Source organism: Dicentrarchus labrax, unplaced genomic scaffold, assembly GCF_905237075.1.
Source record: "Dicentrarchus labrax unplaced genomic scaffold, dlabrax2021, whole genome shotgun sequence".
Lineage (NCBI taxonomy): Eukaryota > Metazoa > Chordata > Actinopteri > Moronidae > Dicentrarchus > Dicentrarchus labrax.
The window spans coordinates 21979355-21998635 of record NW_026136709.1 but is presented as its reverse complement, the minus strand read 5'-3'; the positions used below and the strand labels follow the sequence as shown (position 1 = coordinate 21998635).

At 38.2% G+C, this 19281-nt stretch overlaps 1 protein-coding gene and 1 long non-coding RNA gene across 2 annotated transcripts in view; one reads left to right on the top strand and one right to left on the bottom strand.

Moving 5' to 3' along the window:
- The window catches only part of LOC127369534 (NACHT, LRR and PYD domains-containing protein 5-like), a 203834-nt gene that overhangs the window by 79581 nt on the left and 104972 nt on the right, over positions 1–19281 (top strand). Inside the window, exons 11-12 of the mRNA XM_051411007.1 lie at positions 682–855; positions 3519–3692. Of these exons, the coding sequence (XP_051266967.1) occupies positions 682–855; positions 3519–3692 (348 nt within the window). The remainder of the gene's footprint in view (positions 1–681; positions 856–3518; positions 3693–19281) is intronic.
- Positions 19252–19281, bottom strand: part of LOC127369538 (uncharacterized) — a 35833-nt gene continuing 35803 nt past the window's right edge. The window contains exon 3 of the long non-coding RNA XR_007886085.1: positions 19252–19266. This is a non-coding gene — a long non-coding RNA (uncharacterized LOC127369538). The remainder of the gene's footprint in view (positions 19267–19281) is intronic.

Genomic DNA, 19281 nt, shown 5'->3' with positions numbered 1-19281 from the left:
TCAGCTGGTCAGTCATTGATCACAAGGGCTGTGGTTTGAAACTTGAGCTTCTCTTGTTCACATGTCAAAGTGTCCTTGAGCAACATAATGAACCAAGACTAGACTGAGATCAGCAGCATGTTATTGTGTTGACATGAATAGGTGTATGAATATTGTGCTGACATTTGGATGGTGTCTGTAGAAAGCTGACATTATGATGATCCTTAATAACACAATGACAAAGTCACTCCTCATTAATTAGAACATAGTCATGTTGAGCTACACGTTGAAAACTTGAACACATGTGATTGGATTATAAATTGATTTTTACCTGCATAATTTATTCTTTATTCAGATTGAGTGGCTGCTGGTTGTCAGAGATTACCTGTAATTATCTGGCCTCAGCTCTGAAGTCCAACCCCTCCCATCTGAGAGTGCTGGACCTGAGTAACAACTACAATCTGCAGGATTCAGGAGTGAAGCTGCTGTGTGATTTTCTGGAGAGTCCACACTGTAGACTGGAGACTCTGGGGTCGGACACCATTTTATACTTCTGTGCTGAAATTAATATGATGTAAAAGTTGTGGTGACAGTAAAGTGCAGACATAAGGATATTATACTGATCCACACTGAGTATCTATATGATACAGTCTGTTTTCTTCTTCAAAATTTTGAGAGTTACATAATGTATTCTTTATTCAGATTGAGGAGCTGTAATTTGTCAGAGATCAGCTGTGATTATCTGGTCTCAGCTCTGAAGTCCAACCCCTCCCATCTGAAAGATCTGGAGCTGAGTATCAACAAGCTGCAGGATTCAGGAGTGAAGCTGCTGTGTGATCTTGTGGAGAGTCCCCAGTGTAGACTGGAGACTCTGAGGTCAGTCATCTGACACTGTTACTATTCTAGTTTGTTTTTGTCATATTTGCTGAAACTTTCACTGCATCCTGACAGAAGTACACTAGATGGACGATCAGTGAAAAAATCTGGTTCCTCTGGCTCCTCCTAGTGCTCCTAATATAATTTGCAAGAATCCACCGGGCCTGAACAAAAACAATCGGCAGAGAAAGTCTGTAGTTGAGTCTCATTTACACATTGTCAAATGCGAACACTTAAGGTCCCAAACCCTTTATACTATAAAGATGTAGTGAAAGTTACAGCAAATATGACAAAAACATATATACATCTATTCTTTTATTATTATTATTATAAGAAGAAGAAGAAGAAGAAGAAGAATAGAAATGTATATAAGTGATGCAAGTGTTTGAAGGATAAATATAGTTGACTTGACTGAGATCAGCAGCATGTTATTGATCGCTGTTGACATGAATAGGTGTATGAATGTTGTGCTGAGATCCCCATTAGCTTTTGTATAACAGTCGCTATTCTAACTGGGGTCCACACAGTTTATATGGTGACAATACTATACAAATACACACTCACATTATTCATTACAATATACTGACACAACACATTGTATAACACACATATACTGTAGATAAGAAGACAATAACAATTAGAGCACTATAAACAAACACAAAAACGAAAACAACAAAAAAAACTGGCTCTGATTGAATTTATTATAAATTAACAATAAATTATCCTCATGATCTAACAGATAAGTATCAATATTTCACCAGATTGCCTGTGAGACCTTCTCACACCAAAGAGTACTTATTAATTACTTAGTTTCCTATTACATGGTGCTCATTTAGTATTTTTTTCAAAACCATATATATTCTTTTGTTGAATAATATGATTAGGAACTGATCTCCACTCTAGCATTGCTCTGTGTATTACTGTACGCTGAACTGATGTGGTTTTGGATTTTGATTTTGACACATTCAAAATAAGTTTATTACTGTTTATCCAATCTACTACTAGCTTTAAATTCTGACCTAGATTTGTCTTTAAATCACTTATTGTTGTTCTCGCTAAGTATATTGTGGAGTCATCAGCATACATTGAAATACGTGACTTTTTTAAAACTAAAGGAAGCTCATTCGTAAAAATTGTGTATAGGAGTGGACCAAGACAACTTTCTTGAGGCACTCCATTTTCCACTTTAACATCTGAATAACTTTCATTTAAGTACACCATTTGCCTTCTGTCGCTCAAGTAGCTTTTCATCCATAAAAGTGCAGACTGAGAAAAAACCATAACATTTTAGTTTTTTCAACATGAACTTATGATCAATGATATCAAAAGCAGCAGAATAATCAAGCAAAACTACTCCTATAAGTTTTCTCTTTCCTATTTCCACAAGCCAGTCATCAACCATTTGAGTCAAGGCAGTGGCTGTTGAATGTTTTTCTCTATATGCATGTTGGAAATTACTGATTCAATTATTATTGGAAAAATAAGATTGGATCAGCTCATATACATTTCTTTCCATTATCTTACTCAAGATTGGTAATAAACTTGTAGGTCGACCATCGGATTCTGAAAATTGCAACTTCTTATTTTTCGTATCAACACCACTTTGGAAATCTTACATGCTTGTAGGCATACATTTTCACTGAAACATCAATTAATAATATGCGTGACCATAGGAGCAAACAATGAAGCCATATCCTTGAACAATTTGCTATCAAGATCGTCAACCCCTGGTGGTTTATTTTTGGATGTCATTAACATTGATTTAACTTTAGCAACACTAACATCCTTGAACTCAAAGTTAAATTTTTTGCCTTGCATAATAGGATCTATTAATATATGTGATAAATCTGTATTCTTAGTCTGGGTGGTAGTTTTTAACCTATCTATCTTGTTTATAAAACAAGTGTTTAGATGATTTGCTATATCTATAGGTTTAGTATAAAATTCCCCTCCGGTTTCTAAATAACATGGGGTGGATTTAGTATTTCCTCTTAATAGGAAGTTCAGAATATTCCATAATTGTTTACTATCTTGTTTAATTTCATTTATTCTATTATCAAAATACCATTTATTTCTTTTTCTTATTTAATTTAGTTACAAAATTCCTAAATTTGCAATCTATTTGCCAATTTGATCTAAAACTAGATGAAACTGCTGTTAATTTAGCTTGATCCCTTTCCATCATATATTCTTTTAATTCCTTATCCAACCATGGGGTGTTACCATTCCTAACTGTACATTTTTTTTAATACTGCATGACGGTCAACGATTGTGTCATTGAAAGTCTGAAATGCTCCTTCAGGGTTCTTTTCTAAGAACACAAGAAATTATCTTTTCCTAATTATTTTTGGACCAGATTTAGGAAATATTGTTTTCCTTACAATTGCAATGATATTATGGTCACTACAACCTAATTGCACCGATATGGAATTAGAGCAAAACTCTGGTGTATTTATAATAACAAATATTTAAAATATTGTGTCTGTAGACGGCTGACATTATGATGATCCACAATAACACAATGACAAAGTCACTCTACTCATTTAGGAGAAAGGCTCATTGACTAGGACATAGTAATGTTGAGCTACACATTTAAAACCTGAACACATCTGACTGGATTATAAGTGGATTTTTTTCATCTTCATCATTTATTCTTTATTCAGATTGAGGGTCTGCAGTTTGACAGAGATCAGCTGTGATTATCTGGTCTCAGCTCTGAAGTCCAACCCCTCCCATCTGAGAGAACTGGAACTGAGTCTCAACAACCTGCAGGATTCAGGAGTGAAGCTGCTATGTGGTTTTCTGGAGAGTCCACACTGTAGACTGGAGACTCTGAGGTCAGTTCACTGACTCACTGTTACTATTGTAGATCTGATATGTTTAATTAACACCTGAACCTAATTTATGTTCATACATAACTTACAACCATAGTAGTTGTAAATTTCCTTTTGTTCATATTTTCAAACTAAATTTAGTCTGCAGTCACAAAGACTTCTCTGTGTTAAAGAAACTGTAGAAATTGTCCACTGTTAGTTGTTATAGTAAATCAATGTTTGTCTGTATACAGAAGATCCTCTGAACTAATATTTGTTTTGAATTGATCTAGTTTACTTGCTGAAGGAGAAATATTTCTTTGGTTTCTGTTGTTTGCAATGTGTTTTAACAAATGATGACAGATGAATATTGTCTTCTAAAGTTAAGATCATTTATTCTTTATTCAGACTGAGTGACTGCAGTTTGTCAGAGATCAGCTGTGATTATCTGGTCTCAGCTCTGAAGTCCAACCCCTCCCATCTGAGAGAACTGGACCTGGGTTACAATGAGCTGCAGGATTCAGATGTGAAGCTGCTGTTTGATCCACACTGTAGACTGGAGACTCTGAGGTCAGTAGAGGGTTGGAGTCAGTCCATGCTGGTTTCAGCAGTATTGTACAAAACACAGTTAGTATCAAAGCAAGATCCACTATTTGCTGCTTTCCTCAGTGAAGCTGTGAGAGGAGGATGGTGACTTCAGGGTTAGACAGAAAGACAGAGAGAGAGAACAGTCAGCCAATCAGAGAGCCAGAAGCTTGTTGTGATCATGTGTTTGAGTTGATGTGAAGACGACTGCTGTTGTTGTGTTCATGTCCACAGGAAATAAAGCTGGATTCCAGCTGACAGCATTACAAGATGTACAGAGACAATGGTCCTCATTCATCAAACTGTTGTACCATCAAATCTGATCTCAACGTGTTTGTTCTCTCATTTCAACACTAAATAACTGATCAGTTCATCTTTGTCACAGCTCTAAGATCAGTCTGATTGAAGCCTGCAAACCACTGGATCTTATTTCAGAGAACCATCATTATATTTAGTGACCATGTGGTCTTTTTACAGACCAGAACCTCTGCTGAAGTCCAGTAATCACAGCTATTGTTCAGTCTTTGTATGAACATGTAGGACCTTTAACATCAGATATATATCTGTCCATTTGTCTTTTGTTTAGTCCAAATATGTTTTATATTATTTTAAACAGACTCCATATTTACAGATCTGTCCTGTAATATTTCAAAAGCAGATGAAACGTTCAAATGTGACTGAGACTGTGGTTTTTATCAGCTTTGAACCCAAACAGCAGTAAATCCATCATTACAGTGGGCAGTGAATGTCTCTCTGTTTCTGCAGTAATGATGCGTTCAGGGACTCTCAGCACTTTATTTCCACTGTTTACTTCAGTGAAATCTGCAGAGTCAACAGACTTGATGTCCAAAGTGTCTGCAGGTCTGTGAGCTTCAGCTCAGTGTGTTCATTCCAATACGTTAACATGAGAGCTGAAAGGAAGCAGGCTACGCTACACAGCCACTCACCTTCTGGTCTGAACTGGACTGAAGTCCCTGCTGGTCTTTATACTGGATGTGCTGATGGAGGGAGTCTCTGTAAACACTGATTTATGACTTCTGTTGTCTGTCTTCTTCTCTCATCAGATGGAAGCCAGTCAGAGTGTGAGTGGTGAGGAAGGAGGTTGTGTTGGAGGATCAGCTGTGTCCTGATGATCCAGAGAGGTTGAAGCAGCAGCATCAGCTCTGACTGGGCCATGTTACTGGGAGGTAGAGTGGAGAGGGAGAGCTTCATCCAGCAGTGACTGACAGAGGAATCACAACCAGTGGAGATGACTCTCAGTGCTGCAGTCTAAATAAGCTCTAATCATACGTGTTATTGTTAATAATTAAGATTATGTGCATATTTGCTGTGTTTTGTCATATTGTGAAAGTTTATATTATTGCATCAAGAAAACAAAAATCTATATATTGAAATCACATCTTACTTCTGATTTATATAAATCTCCACAGTCCAGCTTATAAATATAAATGATCTCCATGTTGGTGTAAATGAAGAACATTTTAATTATTTATTTTAGATTTGCCAGTTTTATTTCTGACTGAAGAAGATTCAAGTGTTGCTCATTTCCACCTGCTGCTGGACTCAGCTAAAGCTTTATAATTCCTCTGTGCAGCCTTAGAAAGCAGCAGAGTCCACAAATCCATCAGTGAGTGTGTGTCAGAGCTTATTGATCTCCTGATTTTCAAATAAAGAAATCAATAACTACCACAAATATCAGCTTTTTCTCATTTTATAACAGATGAATATTGCTTGTGAGGAACAGAAATAAGATAAAAGCTGAACAAAGTGTGGATTCAATCAAAGCTTTACTGTACTTTCTCAGTTTGCAGTCGGCTGTTTACGTCTTCATTAGACTCTGAGCATAAAACAAAGGTGGAAAGCCATCTGACTCTGACTCCCACACTGAGAAAGATCATGTTTTATTCACACAATTAAAGTGAATCAGTTTCCAACAAGTGCTCGTCCAGTCTGTTGTAACACAGAAGAATTCAACTTTAGAGACTTAAAGGCAAATTCCATACATGAACAATAAAAAGGAAGCCCCAGAGTTAAACTGAAAACAGGATTAGAAGCTGCTGTCACTCTCAAACTGATTCCCTGGTCTTAATACAGGAAGTCATGTTCAGTAATAACTCAGTTTGAGTTGTTCATCTTCTCTGATGACGTCCTCAGTAACAGGAGAAGATGGTGATGATGGAGCTGCAGCTGATTCACTCTGGCTCTCAGAGTAAAGGCTACTTCACTTATCAACAAGCTAACTACTATAATAGGATCTGTTGGCAGAAATAATATGTCTTATATGGGCCTTACTCATTAGTGTATAACAGTGTGTGCATCAAATTCTGTTTTCAATTCAGTCTCAATACTCAAAATAAGACTTCAACACTCTTTAAACTTTGAGAAAAAATGATTTTTTCTCCTTTTTGATTTGCAGAAATCCTCTTTATTTTGAAAAATCAAGAAGTTTGCAGAAGCAGAATTTACTGGTGCAAGTTATAGGAAGATATTAAAGGATCAGGTGAATAAAAAGTATTTAATGTATGTCAGATATTTACAGCAAGTTTAAAGTGTTTATATAAACTCAGCAGTGACAGAATTTCAGTCAGCTTGTAAAGTGACTGCATCACTTCACTGTGTTGCAGCGCCCTCTACAGGGAAGAAACTGAAAATTAAAGATCAACTTTAAGTTCTTACCATCAGTAAAAGTTAGTGTTTTCCATGTAAAATGTTTAAAAAGAAAATTACAAACATTAAAGAGACAAAAGACTTAAATTTGTGCAAAAGTTAAAATATGTGAATAAAACAAAATACATATAAAACAGAATACTTTAGTGAACAGTAGTGATTAAATTAATTTACCGTATATATACAATAATAATGTAGGAATTGTATCAGATTAAATTAATATACACATTGTCAAGCAGTTGATGTTGCTGAAAGCTGCTTGCCACAGTTTCACATGAGTTTCTGAGGATTTGCTCACATTAATTCAATACAGTCACATTGAGAGCAGCACAGGTTGTTGGGGATCTTGGAGGTAGTTGCTATCATACATGTCTTCTTCTTTCCTGCGAACAAAACTGAACACAAGTTATTGGTAAAATACATCCAAGTGAAACTCAAAACAAACTTTTATATTTAGAAAAACGTTTCATGTTCAAACCACTGAGCCAGTTTATTTTTGGATGAGTTTTGCATTATTTTACACTCTGCTTGTGGGTTAATTTGAGTTATTATTAGTTAATTTAATTAATTACAGCCTGCCGTGCACTGTAAAATGATTCAGGTGCTTCTGTATTCAGTATGTAAGATATACTTACCACAAGGAGTTTTCTCATAGTACCATTTCTGGTCTTGTTCCTCTCTGTGTCAAACACACATCATCATCAGTGCAAACAACGTACACATTAAATAAATCCCAACTGAAGGCAGAATGTGTTTTTCTTACCCTTTTAGATTTGCAGTACAGTATAAGTCCTGTTAGCAATACAACCACAATGACTCCAACCACCACAGCTACAATAATGCCTGTAACACCAGTCCGACTCACTGAAACAGAGAGAGACAGTTCAGTTAAATGAACTTGAACCAACCAACTCAGACCACAAGATACTGACTGATAACTACTGTAGCATTGTTCACGTGTCTATCTCTCAGAATCTACAGTTTCCTCACCCTCAGCTGTTAGATCTTCCTGATGTTAATCAATCCTACATTCAGCTACTTCAACTTTGCAGCCAACCACCTATTAACACTGCAGCGAACATCCCAACACCCAAGCAACCCTCGGGCAATGCCTTAACAGAGACCTACGGCACTCTTGCAACCACCTACTTACATCTACTGGAATAGTGTGAGGGTCCCTCTGTGTGCTTTGTACTGCTTGTGGAGGTGGCTGTGGTTTACACTCAGCTGCAGGAGAGAGAGAGGTGTGGGGACGGCTTGTGAGAGCAGCGCCAGGTGAGTTGACAGTTGATTCTGTCTGGAGGGCTGCAGCCCTGTCAGAGGTTACTCAGCAGTATGTTGCACACCTGGACTCGGTGTGCCCCGTGGATATAAGTCAGAGCAGCAGCCAGTCCTTTAGCAGCTCTCCTCTCCCTCCACACACCTTTTGTTTGGTATCTTTTGTTTCCTTTTCTTTGGTTTTATAACATCCACTCCCCACACTACTGGCCTTACAGAGTCCTCTCACCTATGTATTTGGATTGTTTTGTTGTAAATAAATGACTTCTTTTGCCCCAGTCTAAGAGCTGAAACTGGTTGAAACTGTGCCCGAATATCAAACCTGAGATATGCTGATAGTTTGAATGGCAGCTTTCACTCAGACAGACTTGCTCTTACCTTTCTCTATTCTCAGAAAGGTGTTGGTTACGTATGTCTCCTCAGGATTACTGAGTTCACAGGTGTACATCCCCTCCTGTTTCCAAGATAAGTCCTGTAGCATGAGGCCGCCTGACTCAGAGACGCCCTTCACCTGCCGCCTCCACTCCTCTGAGACTGAGTGGCTGACGTTGGCTCCGGCCTGGTTCAGAATGATCTGACTGTGGTTGAATCTCCAAACGAGGCTGAAGACCATCAGGGAGGTGTTTGACACACTGCAGGGGATTGTTGTGTCAGTGCTGGAGGCAATGATAGGAGCTGAAATGATGCAACACAAACAGAGAAAGATCAAAACGCCTGTGAATCCGAATTATTTCCACAGATATAGAAACACATACTGTCAGATAAGAGCTGATTGGACATATTTGTTTGCTAAAAAACTGAGAATCATTAACTGCCAGGTTTGTTAGTTTGCTGTTTATCAGAAAACACAGTGAACAAATGTCCATGTTACTCAATGAGCAAGTGATTAGTTGTTAGTTTTTGAAAAGAAATGTTATTTAAGTTGCCATTTTTGATCATTTTGTGCTATTTTCTCATAAACGTCTTGTTATAACTGACCCAGAAAAGACACATAATCAATCAATTATTGTGACTGACAGACTGTAATATATAACCTTCATTTATAACCTTTGATTCTTCATGTCTTTTTATACCTTTTAGTGTTTTGTAGCTACAAACAGAGAGGAATCTTTCAAACAGGCACCAAATTAGACCAAATTAGACCAGAATACTCACGTGGGTGCCTCAAAGTGGCTCTCCTCTTGTTCCTGCGAGTGCTGATGTTGCAGCTGTAGGCCACATCAGTCCCACTGTCTGAAAGTATCAGAGAGCCGCTGATGTTGTAGAGCTGCTGTTCAGTCTCCCGGACTGTGGTTGTGTTCTTGAAGGTCACGCTGGACGGAGGGCTGGTGGACCAGGTGAGCTCAGGCTCAGGGTAGATCCCCTCTGAGCTGCAGGTGATCCTGTTTTCAACCTTCTGAATGTCGACTTCAGCGACCGGAGCTGTAAAGATCATTTTTAAGGTTTTATTTAGCACATTGATTACATTTAGGAACACATTGCACATAAAGAAAAAGGTTTTCTGTGTGTGTTTCTCATACCGTCCACTTTCAGGTTGATAAATGAGTCCTTGTTGCCGCTGATGGTGCTGGTGTGGCAGTTGTATCTGCCCCGGTCCTGAACCTCCACCCCTGTCAGCTGCAGTGAGGCGTTTCCTCTGGAGATCTGGTCCTTGAACAGTGATGTCCTGCCACTGAAGCGCTGATCCTGCCGTGCAAGCTGGTCTTTGTTGTGGTAGTAGGAGTGGACAGGAGTCTTTCCAGTCCCCTGAAACCAGTGGACGACTACTTCATTGCCACCCTGGAAGCTGCACGGTAAGATGCAGCTCTTCAGAACAACACAGGACGCCTCAGTGTCTGAGAATCAAATAAAGAGACGGTTCAATTCAGGAAAAGCAGCAGAGAAAGTGAGCTCTCTTTAACTGGTGTTGTTGTGCAGTTGCAGCTCTGTTGTGCATGTGACACAAGAGCCTGTATACAAAGTAAATGTAAACTTATTCCACAGTATGTGCTGACAGAAAATAAGGACCTCAGCCACCTCAGAAAATAGAGACGTTTTTTTCCCATCCTGTAGAGGAAGAGGAAGTGAAATAAAGAAGTGGAGCTGCAGCTCTTAATGTAACAGCTCTTCTCACAATGATACAAACTGATCCGCTGTCACAAAATGCAGAAAAAGGACCGTTGTCTTGTTTTATAAACACTTTTTTCATGAACAATAGTGGGACAGACAGTCAAGCTCACAGACACACACTGGATTTCCTGGACTTCTGCTTCACAATAAAAGTCAGCTTGTGTTTCGCCAGTTCAATACCAAATGTGTGGGAAGAAGTAGGAACTGTTGTATTGTTTGCATTAGCAGATACTTTACGGAGACACTTATACCGGGATGTAGCAGGAAATGGGTGAGACCACAAAGAACAGAGTCTTAATGAAGATAAACCGGGGCCTGAACGCATCACCTACCTGCCTCGGTAAGAGTGTGAAGGTGAGACAGTGTCAGCAAACACACCACACAGCTGATCCCAGTCATCCTGTGTTTATCCCGAAGTAGCTCCATGGTTTCGTTTTCGAGGTGGGAGGGAACTAAGTGGATAGAAATTATTCCTTCCGACCCCTGGACACCCCCTCCTACTATTTAAACAGACAACACCCTTCTGAACATTGTGTTAAAAGTTCTCCACAAAATATCCTGAAGCTTTTTGTTACAATCCATAAAAGTATAGACATGTGAATTAAATAATAATAATAATAATAATAATAATAATAATAAAAAGGCTGCTCATTTATTTCAAACTGACATTTATACCTGACTGATGCATTAGGATACATGGATACTTCATTAAGACCTGAACACTGGACCTTTAAGACAAGTATATACTTTTTTTTTTGCCTTGATTTTAAAACTGGAAATATGTGTGACTCTCTGCACTGACTGGGTTATTAAAATTAGAGAGACACCGTGCGCATTTACGCACGAATCACAGCCGCATCATTGATTAATTAAATCTCCGACACGCCGACAGTGTTATTTATAATGTTGTATAATGTTAATTAATGTTACTTGTGTTATTTTACACCTCCAGAAGCTCCCACACACAGTCCAGGTGCATGCAGGGAGACTGTTCAGAGTTAAACAGCCTCCTGATAAATCCTCTGTTTCCTCTGGAGAGTTTTTAAGTTGTTGGTGTTTAATGATATTTGCTGCAGTGACATTACTGCGCGCATGGAAAGGTTTAAAATGACTGAAAGCATCCTCTCTAATCATTATAGTCTATTACAGGCTGCATCAATACAACACAGAATAAATAAAGAAATCACCTGTAACCTCGCGCTGCTCCACAGAAGAGACACAGGAATCATTTCTACTGGCAGAATTCATGAATGATCATCCTCATGTGCCTGAATGGACTCCCTACTCTCTCTGGCTGTAATATGATCACACCTGCAGCGTCCAGTCAAGTGTCGGTTGGTGAAAGACTTTCGTGAAGACTGCTCCCGTGGATTCTTCCTCATATCTCCTGTTTGGACCGATTCTCTTCCTCTCCTCACATCTTCGTCCCTCACAGCAGAGATTGGAGCATGTATATTGAACAAAATAAGTCCTTGCTTCAGATTCAACAACTGCACAGCTGCTTCCTCTGCCCATTGTTTTCTTGTGTCTATTGTGTTTCTCACTGTGTTCTGTACTTTCAGGGAATATATTACACCAAACTCGCTTTAAGAAATATCAAATTTTAAATATTCCTAACCTGTGCGTAACAACACCTAACTCTAGAAGTCCAAGATATAGTCCGTCATATGTAAACAGTCTGACTGTCAATTCGGCAGCAATATAATCCATAAAGATACATTATTTTGATGATTTTGTCGCCCTTAACTCTCTACAGCCTCCGTTGTCAGTGGGAGAAGTCCGTGGGAATGAGAAGCGGATCCTTTAATAATTATTATTTCTCACTAAAATAAGTGCTGACTGCTGAATTAAAGATGAGCCGAATTAAACACCGACTCATGACGCTGTTATTTCACCGTCTGTTATTATCCGTGTGTCGGTATTTGAGGAGGTTTTTTTGGCCGTTACCATAGTAACTACCTGTATGAAAGTGAAATGTCATTAAGGAATTCAGTTAGGACAGTGCCGTACACAAACAGTGAAGGGCAGAAAGTTTGATCATCTTCAGTAACTAATACAACTTATCAATACATCTGTAGAGAGCTCCCGCCATGGTTAGTATATTCCAGCTGTGTCACTCCTCTTCTGCAAAGGGAATCTCTCTGGATCTCACCATTTCAAATCAAAGTGACACATTCAGTGAATTTGCTCCACGTGTATAAAGTTTTAAATGTAAAAGTTTTAGAAGTGAAAACATCAGTGAGTTACAGTTTTATGTGTGACTCTGCTAGTTTTCACATTAGATGATCAGCACAGACACATAAAGTCAACCTGTGGAGCTTTTTCCCCTCAGAAATCAGTGTTGAAGCAGTTGTTATCACCAGCGTTCATGTTCTGTAGCTCCTGCTGGAGCTGCTTTCTGCCAGCAGATGTCCCCATTTCCACTGTTTCCCCTCAGACTGGTTTAACTGGACTGCTGATGTGAACGCTTTCTGTCTGACTGACTTCATTTGGCAAAAATTAAATGGAATCATAATTTAGTTCAACTTGATTTAAAATGTCACATTGAAATTAAAATCAAGTTAAAATGAAACCCTGATTTAACCCTTTATTGTATGGTGTTGCAATATGGTAACAATGACTGTTTCTCACTTTTACTCACCGGTACTTTAGTTTTATTGTGAAAAGAGGCTCTTTTACTTTGAAAGTATAAATACACATCACATCATGTGACCATGAGATCCTGTTTGTCATTCCTTTTTCCATGGACAAGTGACACTGAGAATATCTAATAAGGGGAGAACTTCCACTCTCGGTAAACTTCCGGGCTCTGAGCTGTTGCAGTTCCACTCTGGTTCCATGTGAGGGCGCTCACAGGATGAGTGCAGAATGAATGGAGCTCTATGGGGCTATACCCTCAAAATCCACTTTTCTCAGGATATAATTTTTTGTCTAGTAATTTGAATGTTGCATTCGAAAGGGGATGCAAAGAAATTACACATTGCTGGGTGTTTTTTAGAGTCACTTATTTGCTTTAAAAAGTATTTTAAAATGTCAATGACGTCATACACATCGTACGGCCAGAGATACCGCTTTACGGCAAACCTTGAGTCCGCGCTCTGCACTTCCTTTTCTCTCGAGGCATCGACGACACAGACATAATGATAGGCAGATAAAAGTACCAGCAACACAAAAAAAGTTGCTGTGTTAAAAAAAAGAACCTGGGCGAAAAAATCCGCCTTAACATTCTGGTCCCGCTTTGGATGCCACGATGCCATCAAGCGGGATCTCTGGTTGTAATCAGTCCTTCACTGACCAATCAGCGTTCATTAGCAGGATACTAGCGTGTTATGGGCAACAACAACTCGTCCTGTAAGAAATTCAAAGGACATAAGAACTCGTTCATTCAACTTTCGACCTATAACCCATGTTGAACTTGCAAAAACTACAATCAAATCTGAGATTTCTCAACGACAATCAGGTGAAAGAGACAAATTTAGCCGTCTAGCTCAATAGACTCCCATTCATTTTGCACTCATGGGCGATCGCCCCCAGTGGAACTCTGCTGGAACTGCAACCAAAATTCGGTACAATGGGACTTAATAGAGAGTGGCCAGGCTCTCCGTAGACGGGCTCTGGTAATACTGAGAATATCTGAGGGTCCCAAAAGTTAACCAACTGTTCAATATTTCTGCAAAATTCATTCAAGAAAAAAAAATCAAATACTATCTGGAGAAAATTAACTAATTTTCATCATTAAAAATCAGTTTAGATGTGGTTGGCTTTTTGTAAAATGGTAACATGTAGGTATTATGTTTTTAGCAAAAAATATTTAAATAAATATATAAAATATTTCCATTATTTAAACCATTTTAAATAATAAAAAACGGATTAAAACATTTCCATCATGTTTAAGTAATAATGAATGCAGTAGAGGGTTAATACAACAGTTTTAATGTCAGGTCTAAGTGGGGGATTTTTTTAATATCATCAACATAAATATCAAGTTCAGCTGTGAAACAGGAAGCTTTGACATTTTATTTTCTCCTCATATTTCCCCTGAAGGAGTTTTTAATGTTGGTAAACTGCTGCAGCTGGATTAGATTCAGTGTTGAAGTAGGAAACTGCTGTTTTCTGTTTACATTGTTTTAACTGCAGTTCTGTTATTTGGCCACAAGAGGGCGCTATTGACCACATTATAATTATGAGGTCAACAGCGCCCTCTTGTGGCCAGTAATTGAGTTGCAGTGTATTACCAGCGACTGTAACATAGATAACACTGATTTATTTAATGTATAAACCAGAATGTTTAGGTTTAATCTGTAATTTAATGTTTGAAAACTATTAATATTTTATTAAATTCATTCTCATTTACGTTTGTCTCATTTTTATAATGTTTGTGATTTTCTTTTTACACATTTTTTATGGGAAATGTTGAATTTAGAACACAGAATATCATTGTCAAATACTGCATTACTGTAATTTGTGTACATTAAGAACTTAAACATGAAGTTGATGATCGTGTTACATATATAAAAACACTTTCTAAAACACATTAATGTTTTAAAGACATTAAGTTAATTGCTACAATGCTTGTGTCTGTGTTTCACTAGCAGTTGTAGCTGTTTGCCTGCATTAAGCCAGCTAAGGTAACTGTCTTTACCATAAATTTAATTAATTATACACTGGACAACGATGGGTTTCACTTAAATTCCTGCTTTGTTATTATTTTACATTGTGGCTGTGATATCGTCAGCATCTGGAGAACTAACGTTAGGTTATATATTTCTTCTTACCTGCTTCAGTATAATGAAGCATATACAAAGTGAAAGTGTTTTACAGAGGTTGATTAAACTTTATTTTAGAGGTTGAGTTAGTGGTGCTGTTGGATTGTAATGTGTTATATAACGTTATATATACATATATTCATTGTGAATGAGTCTTACAGGTTTTTTTTATATTTAAAACATATCAAACTACTCATTTTAATTACATCTGTCAAACCCAGGAGACGTTCATCATGTTAAACAGCTGATCTTTGTGAGCAACACACACACACACACACACACACACACACACACAGATAAACTCACCTGATTACCTGTAACTGTAGAGGGGAGGAGCAACACTGAGCAGGTGATCCAGGTTCATGAGAAGAGGGAGGAAACTCTGAAAGTGAAAGTGTTCAGCTGGTTCAGTCTCCATTTTGAGTCGACAGAGCTGAAGGAGGGAAACTGAAGGCTGAGGCAGGGTGAGTGTTAATACAACATTATTATTATTTTACTGTCAAAGTCTCTGAGTCAGTTTTCTTCCTGTGGACTGTAGAGGACAGAAATGTTAGAATGAACTCAACAGTTTGATTCATCTGTGGATACAAAGTTGTGATTGACTGAATAATACAGATTAAAGCTACTGTAACCCAAGAAAACAAGTACAGGGTTAAAGAAAGTGACCAGGTGGAGTTCTATATTATACTGTATACTCTATATACTATACAGAGTACTGTGTGTGTGTGAGTGTGAGTGTGTGTGTGTCTGTGTGTGTGTGTGTGTGAGTGTGAGTGTGTGTGCTGTTGTTGCTGTTCTCTCAGTCTTGCGTGTGACTCTTGAACAAACCTGTTTTTCTTGATTCTTCTGTTTTGAGTCAGTGTTATTATTGTATCTCTCAGACTGACTGAAGTGCAGAAGATGAGTGTTTGTGTGGAGGAAGAGGAGGACAGAGCAGAGTCTCCAGTGTCCAGCTGTCTGTCTATGAAGAGTGATGAGTCCAAAGATGATCCTCCAGACTTCAGTAACGAACCTGGACCCTCAGACACAAAGTAAGAGAACCGACACTAACTCATTAATTTCACTTATATTCAGTTACCTGTATGTTCTCTGTTGATTTAATGTTTGTATTTTAAATTTTCTACCAAACTGTATTTGCTAAAACTTTTTGTGACACTAACAAAGAGAAATCTTTCCTTCCATCTTCCTCTTAGTATCTGTAGCTGTCAGTCAATCTAATGTAAGAGGACTAATACAAACTTTTGTCTCCTACTTATCAACAGTAGCAGCAGTTTGTTTATTTACAACTTCCTAAATGGGAAAGATTAAAGGACAAAGGATTCATGTGAATAAAACCATATTGTTGTTTGCAGAGTTCACTACAACAGACAGAGAGCAGAGTCTCCAGTGTCCAGCTGTCTGTCTATGAAGAGTGATTGGTCCAAAGATGATCCTCCAGACTTCAGTAATGAACCTGAACCCTCAGACACAAAGTAAGAAACTGTTTTTACTGTAAACTGACCTGATGGAAGATGATTCATTGAGCATGAAGACCAAATAGATTTATTTTCACGATGCAGAACTATTAGTGCAGACACTGTTTCAAACTAAAATGTATGTTATTTTATTTCTTTAACAAAACACTTGAGAACCTCAGTTTCAGAGTTTATATTTCATATATAATATAATAATATTCATATATTTTTGCTCTGATGTTGAAGTCGCTGTAAATATTTGTAACTATTATCTGAAAGAATCTGTTTCTAATGTGTAATTAAATATATTGTTTCTAAAGATGAAGAAACAAACATCCATTTATTTATGTAAAAGTTATCTGCAGATTTAAAAACATGGACAAAAAAATGTCAAATGTAGATTTGGAGACTTCTTTTTTAAGAATATTTGAACTGGATATATTCCTTCATTTGATAGTTGACAATATAGAGTGACAGGAAACATAAAAGGAATGAAAAACAAACAAATTAACAGTTTGTAGTTGAACCTGTGACACCACTGTTACGTGCTATGTGTCTTACAGTAAACTGCTGGTCTATCATAATTATTTAGAGCACTTCTAACCTCAGTTTAAACTAACACAAGCTAATCTGCCCAAAGTGACTGTAGAACAGTGAAGGACATAATCAGCTCTCTTTAATGGAAGGCTTTTATTGTGAAGCAGCTGCAGGAAGTGTTGAGTTTGTATTAATAAGAAACTACAGGCAGATCAATAAATGTTTAATAAGACAGACAGATAGGAAAAGCACTCAGTGTTTATGAAAGCAGGAGAGTTGAAATAAAAGGAATCATTTTCATTACAGACTGAATGCTGAATACAAACAGAAAAGTTAACAACACTTTTAATGTTCTCTGTGACCATCTGAGCTTCCAGACAGTGTCGGACAAATCTCAGTATTTTTCATCAACAATCAACAAATCATTTTAGTAATAAAGAAATGTCTTCACAGAGAGAGGGAGAGGAGTCATGTTTCTGTGGAGGAGCAGCTGTCCTGCTGTGTTTTGTGTCAGGACGTCCTGAAGGATCCGGTCTCTACCAGCTGTGGACACTGGTTCTGCAGACAGTGCATCACCTCATACTGGGACGAGTCTGCTTCATCAGGAGACTCCTCCTGTCCCCAGTGTGGAGAAAGACCCAGAACAAGAGCTGGACTGCAGACAGCCAGTCAGACCAGCACTGTACAAAGTAAGACTGTACATCTTAAAAATCTAATCTGTTACATTTCATTACATTAAGTTTATTCAACCATGTGGATAAAACTCAAAAATTGCATCAATCATGTAACTACATCAACTTCATCAAATATGCTGAACATCTTCAAGTGCTACTTGTCCTGGATGTAGGATGAGGTTGCACCATTGGCAGCACAGTAGGCAAGTACCAGTGATAAGAAAAGGGATTTGATCAGTCACCAGTAGCCAGTGCAGGGTGTGGAGGAGCAGTGTAGTGTGGGAGAACTTCAGTAGGTTGAAGACCAGCTGAGCTGCTGCATTCTGGATGAGCTGCAGAGGTCAGATGGCACATGCAGGCAGACAGGAGTGAGTTGCAGTAGTTTAGGCACGAGATGACAAGATCCTCCTGGGTGAGGAACAGACTCTGAGCTAAAATTATCACTCAGAAACAGTGTGTAATAATGTACATAACCACACAGTGAGTAACACTAAAATCCTTCAGCATATTGTGCTAACTTACATGTGGGACAGAGGAGAAGTGATATCTGCTCTGTCCGCTTTCTCTCATCCACCTCCTCCATGTTTTACACAAGCACAGCGCTGAGCTCAGCTAATAGTGAATTGCTACCAAAATAAAAGCTGTCTGTTGAGTTTAGTTTGTGAAGTATCTTAAAATATGGCAGATTGAATTAAACATTACAGTTGCTGCTCTAGAAACAACATGTAGTTTTATTTAAAATATTCAATTCTTATCCAGTTCTTAATTAAAAGAAAACCAGGCTGACACAGGAACTGCATAGCTAATATGAACTCTTTAATGTTTGTTTATTTTTATCACAAGTCATATCGTCATCACAATATTGAACAGTGTTACTGCACATCGCAGATATTCCTCATATTGCGCAGGGCTTGTTTAGATAATGAGCTGCTGAGGCTCAGCCTGTTGCCTCTGCTGTCAATCAAACACGTACACTGACACACAGTCCCCTCAAAACTGGACTTAATAAGGTTTACTAAGGTTTGTATTTGTATATTTGTCTTTATATTGGTAATGAAAATAATCAGCAGATTATCAAATCTTCTTTGTTTTGTCTCAAACTTTTGTCTCCTTATTAGTGAGTGGTGGTCTGCAGGAGGTTTTAGATGAACATAAGATCAGTCTGAAGACGAGATGTAAACATGTGACTGAAGGAACTTCTGAAACAGGAAGTGGAACCCTCCTCAACAAGATCTACACTGAGCTCTTCATCACAGAGGGACAGAGTAAAGAGGTTAATACCCAACATGAGGTGAGGCAGCTTGAGAAAGCTTCCAAGAAGAAGACCCTCCATGACACTCCAATCAAGTGCCACGAGATCTTTAAAGCCTTACCTGACCAACAGAGACACATCAGAGTGGTTCTGACGAACGGCGTCGCTGGCGTTGGAAAAACCTTCTCAGTGCTGAAGTTCACTCTGGACTGGGCAGAGGGTTTGGAAAACCAAGATGTCAGTCTGGTGGTTCTGCTTTCGTTCAGGGAGCTGAACCTGATCAAAGATGAG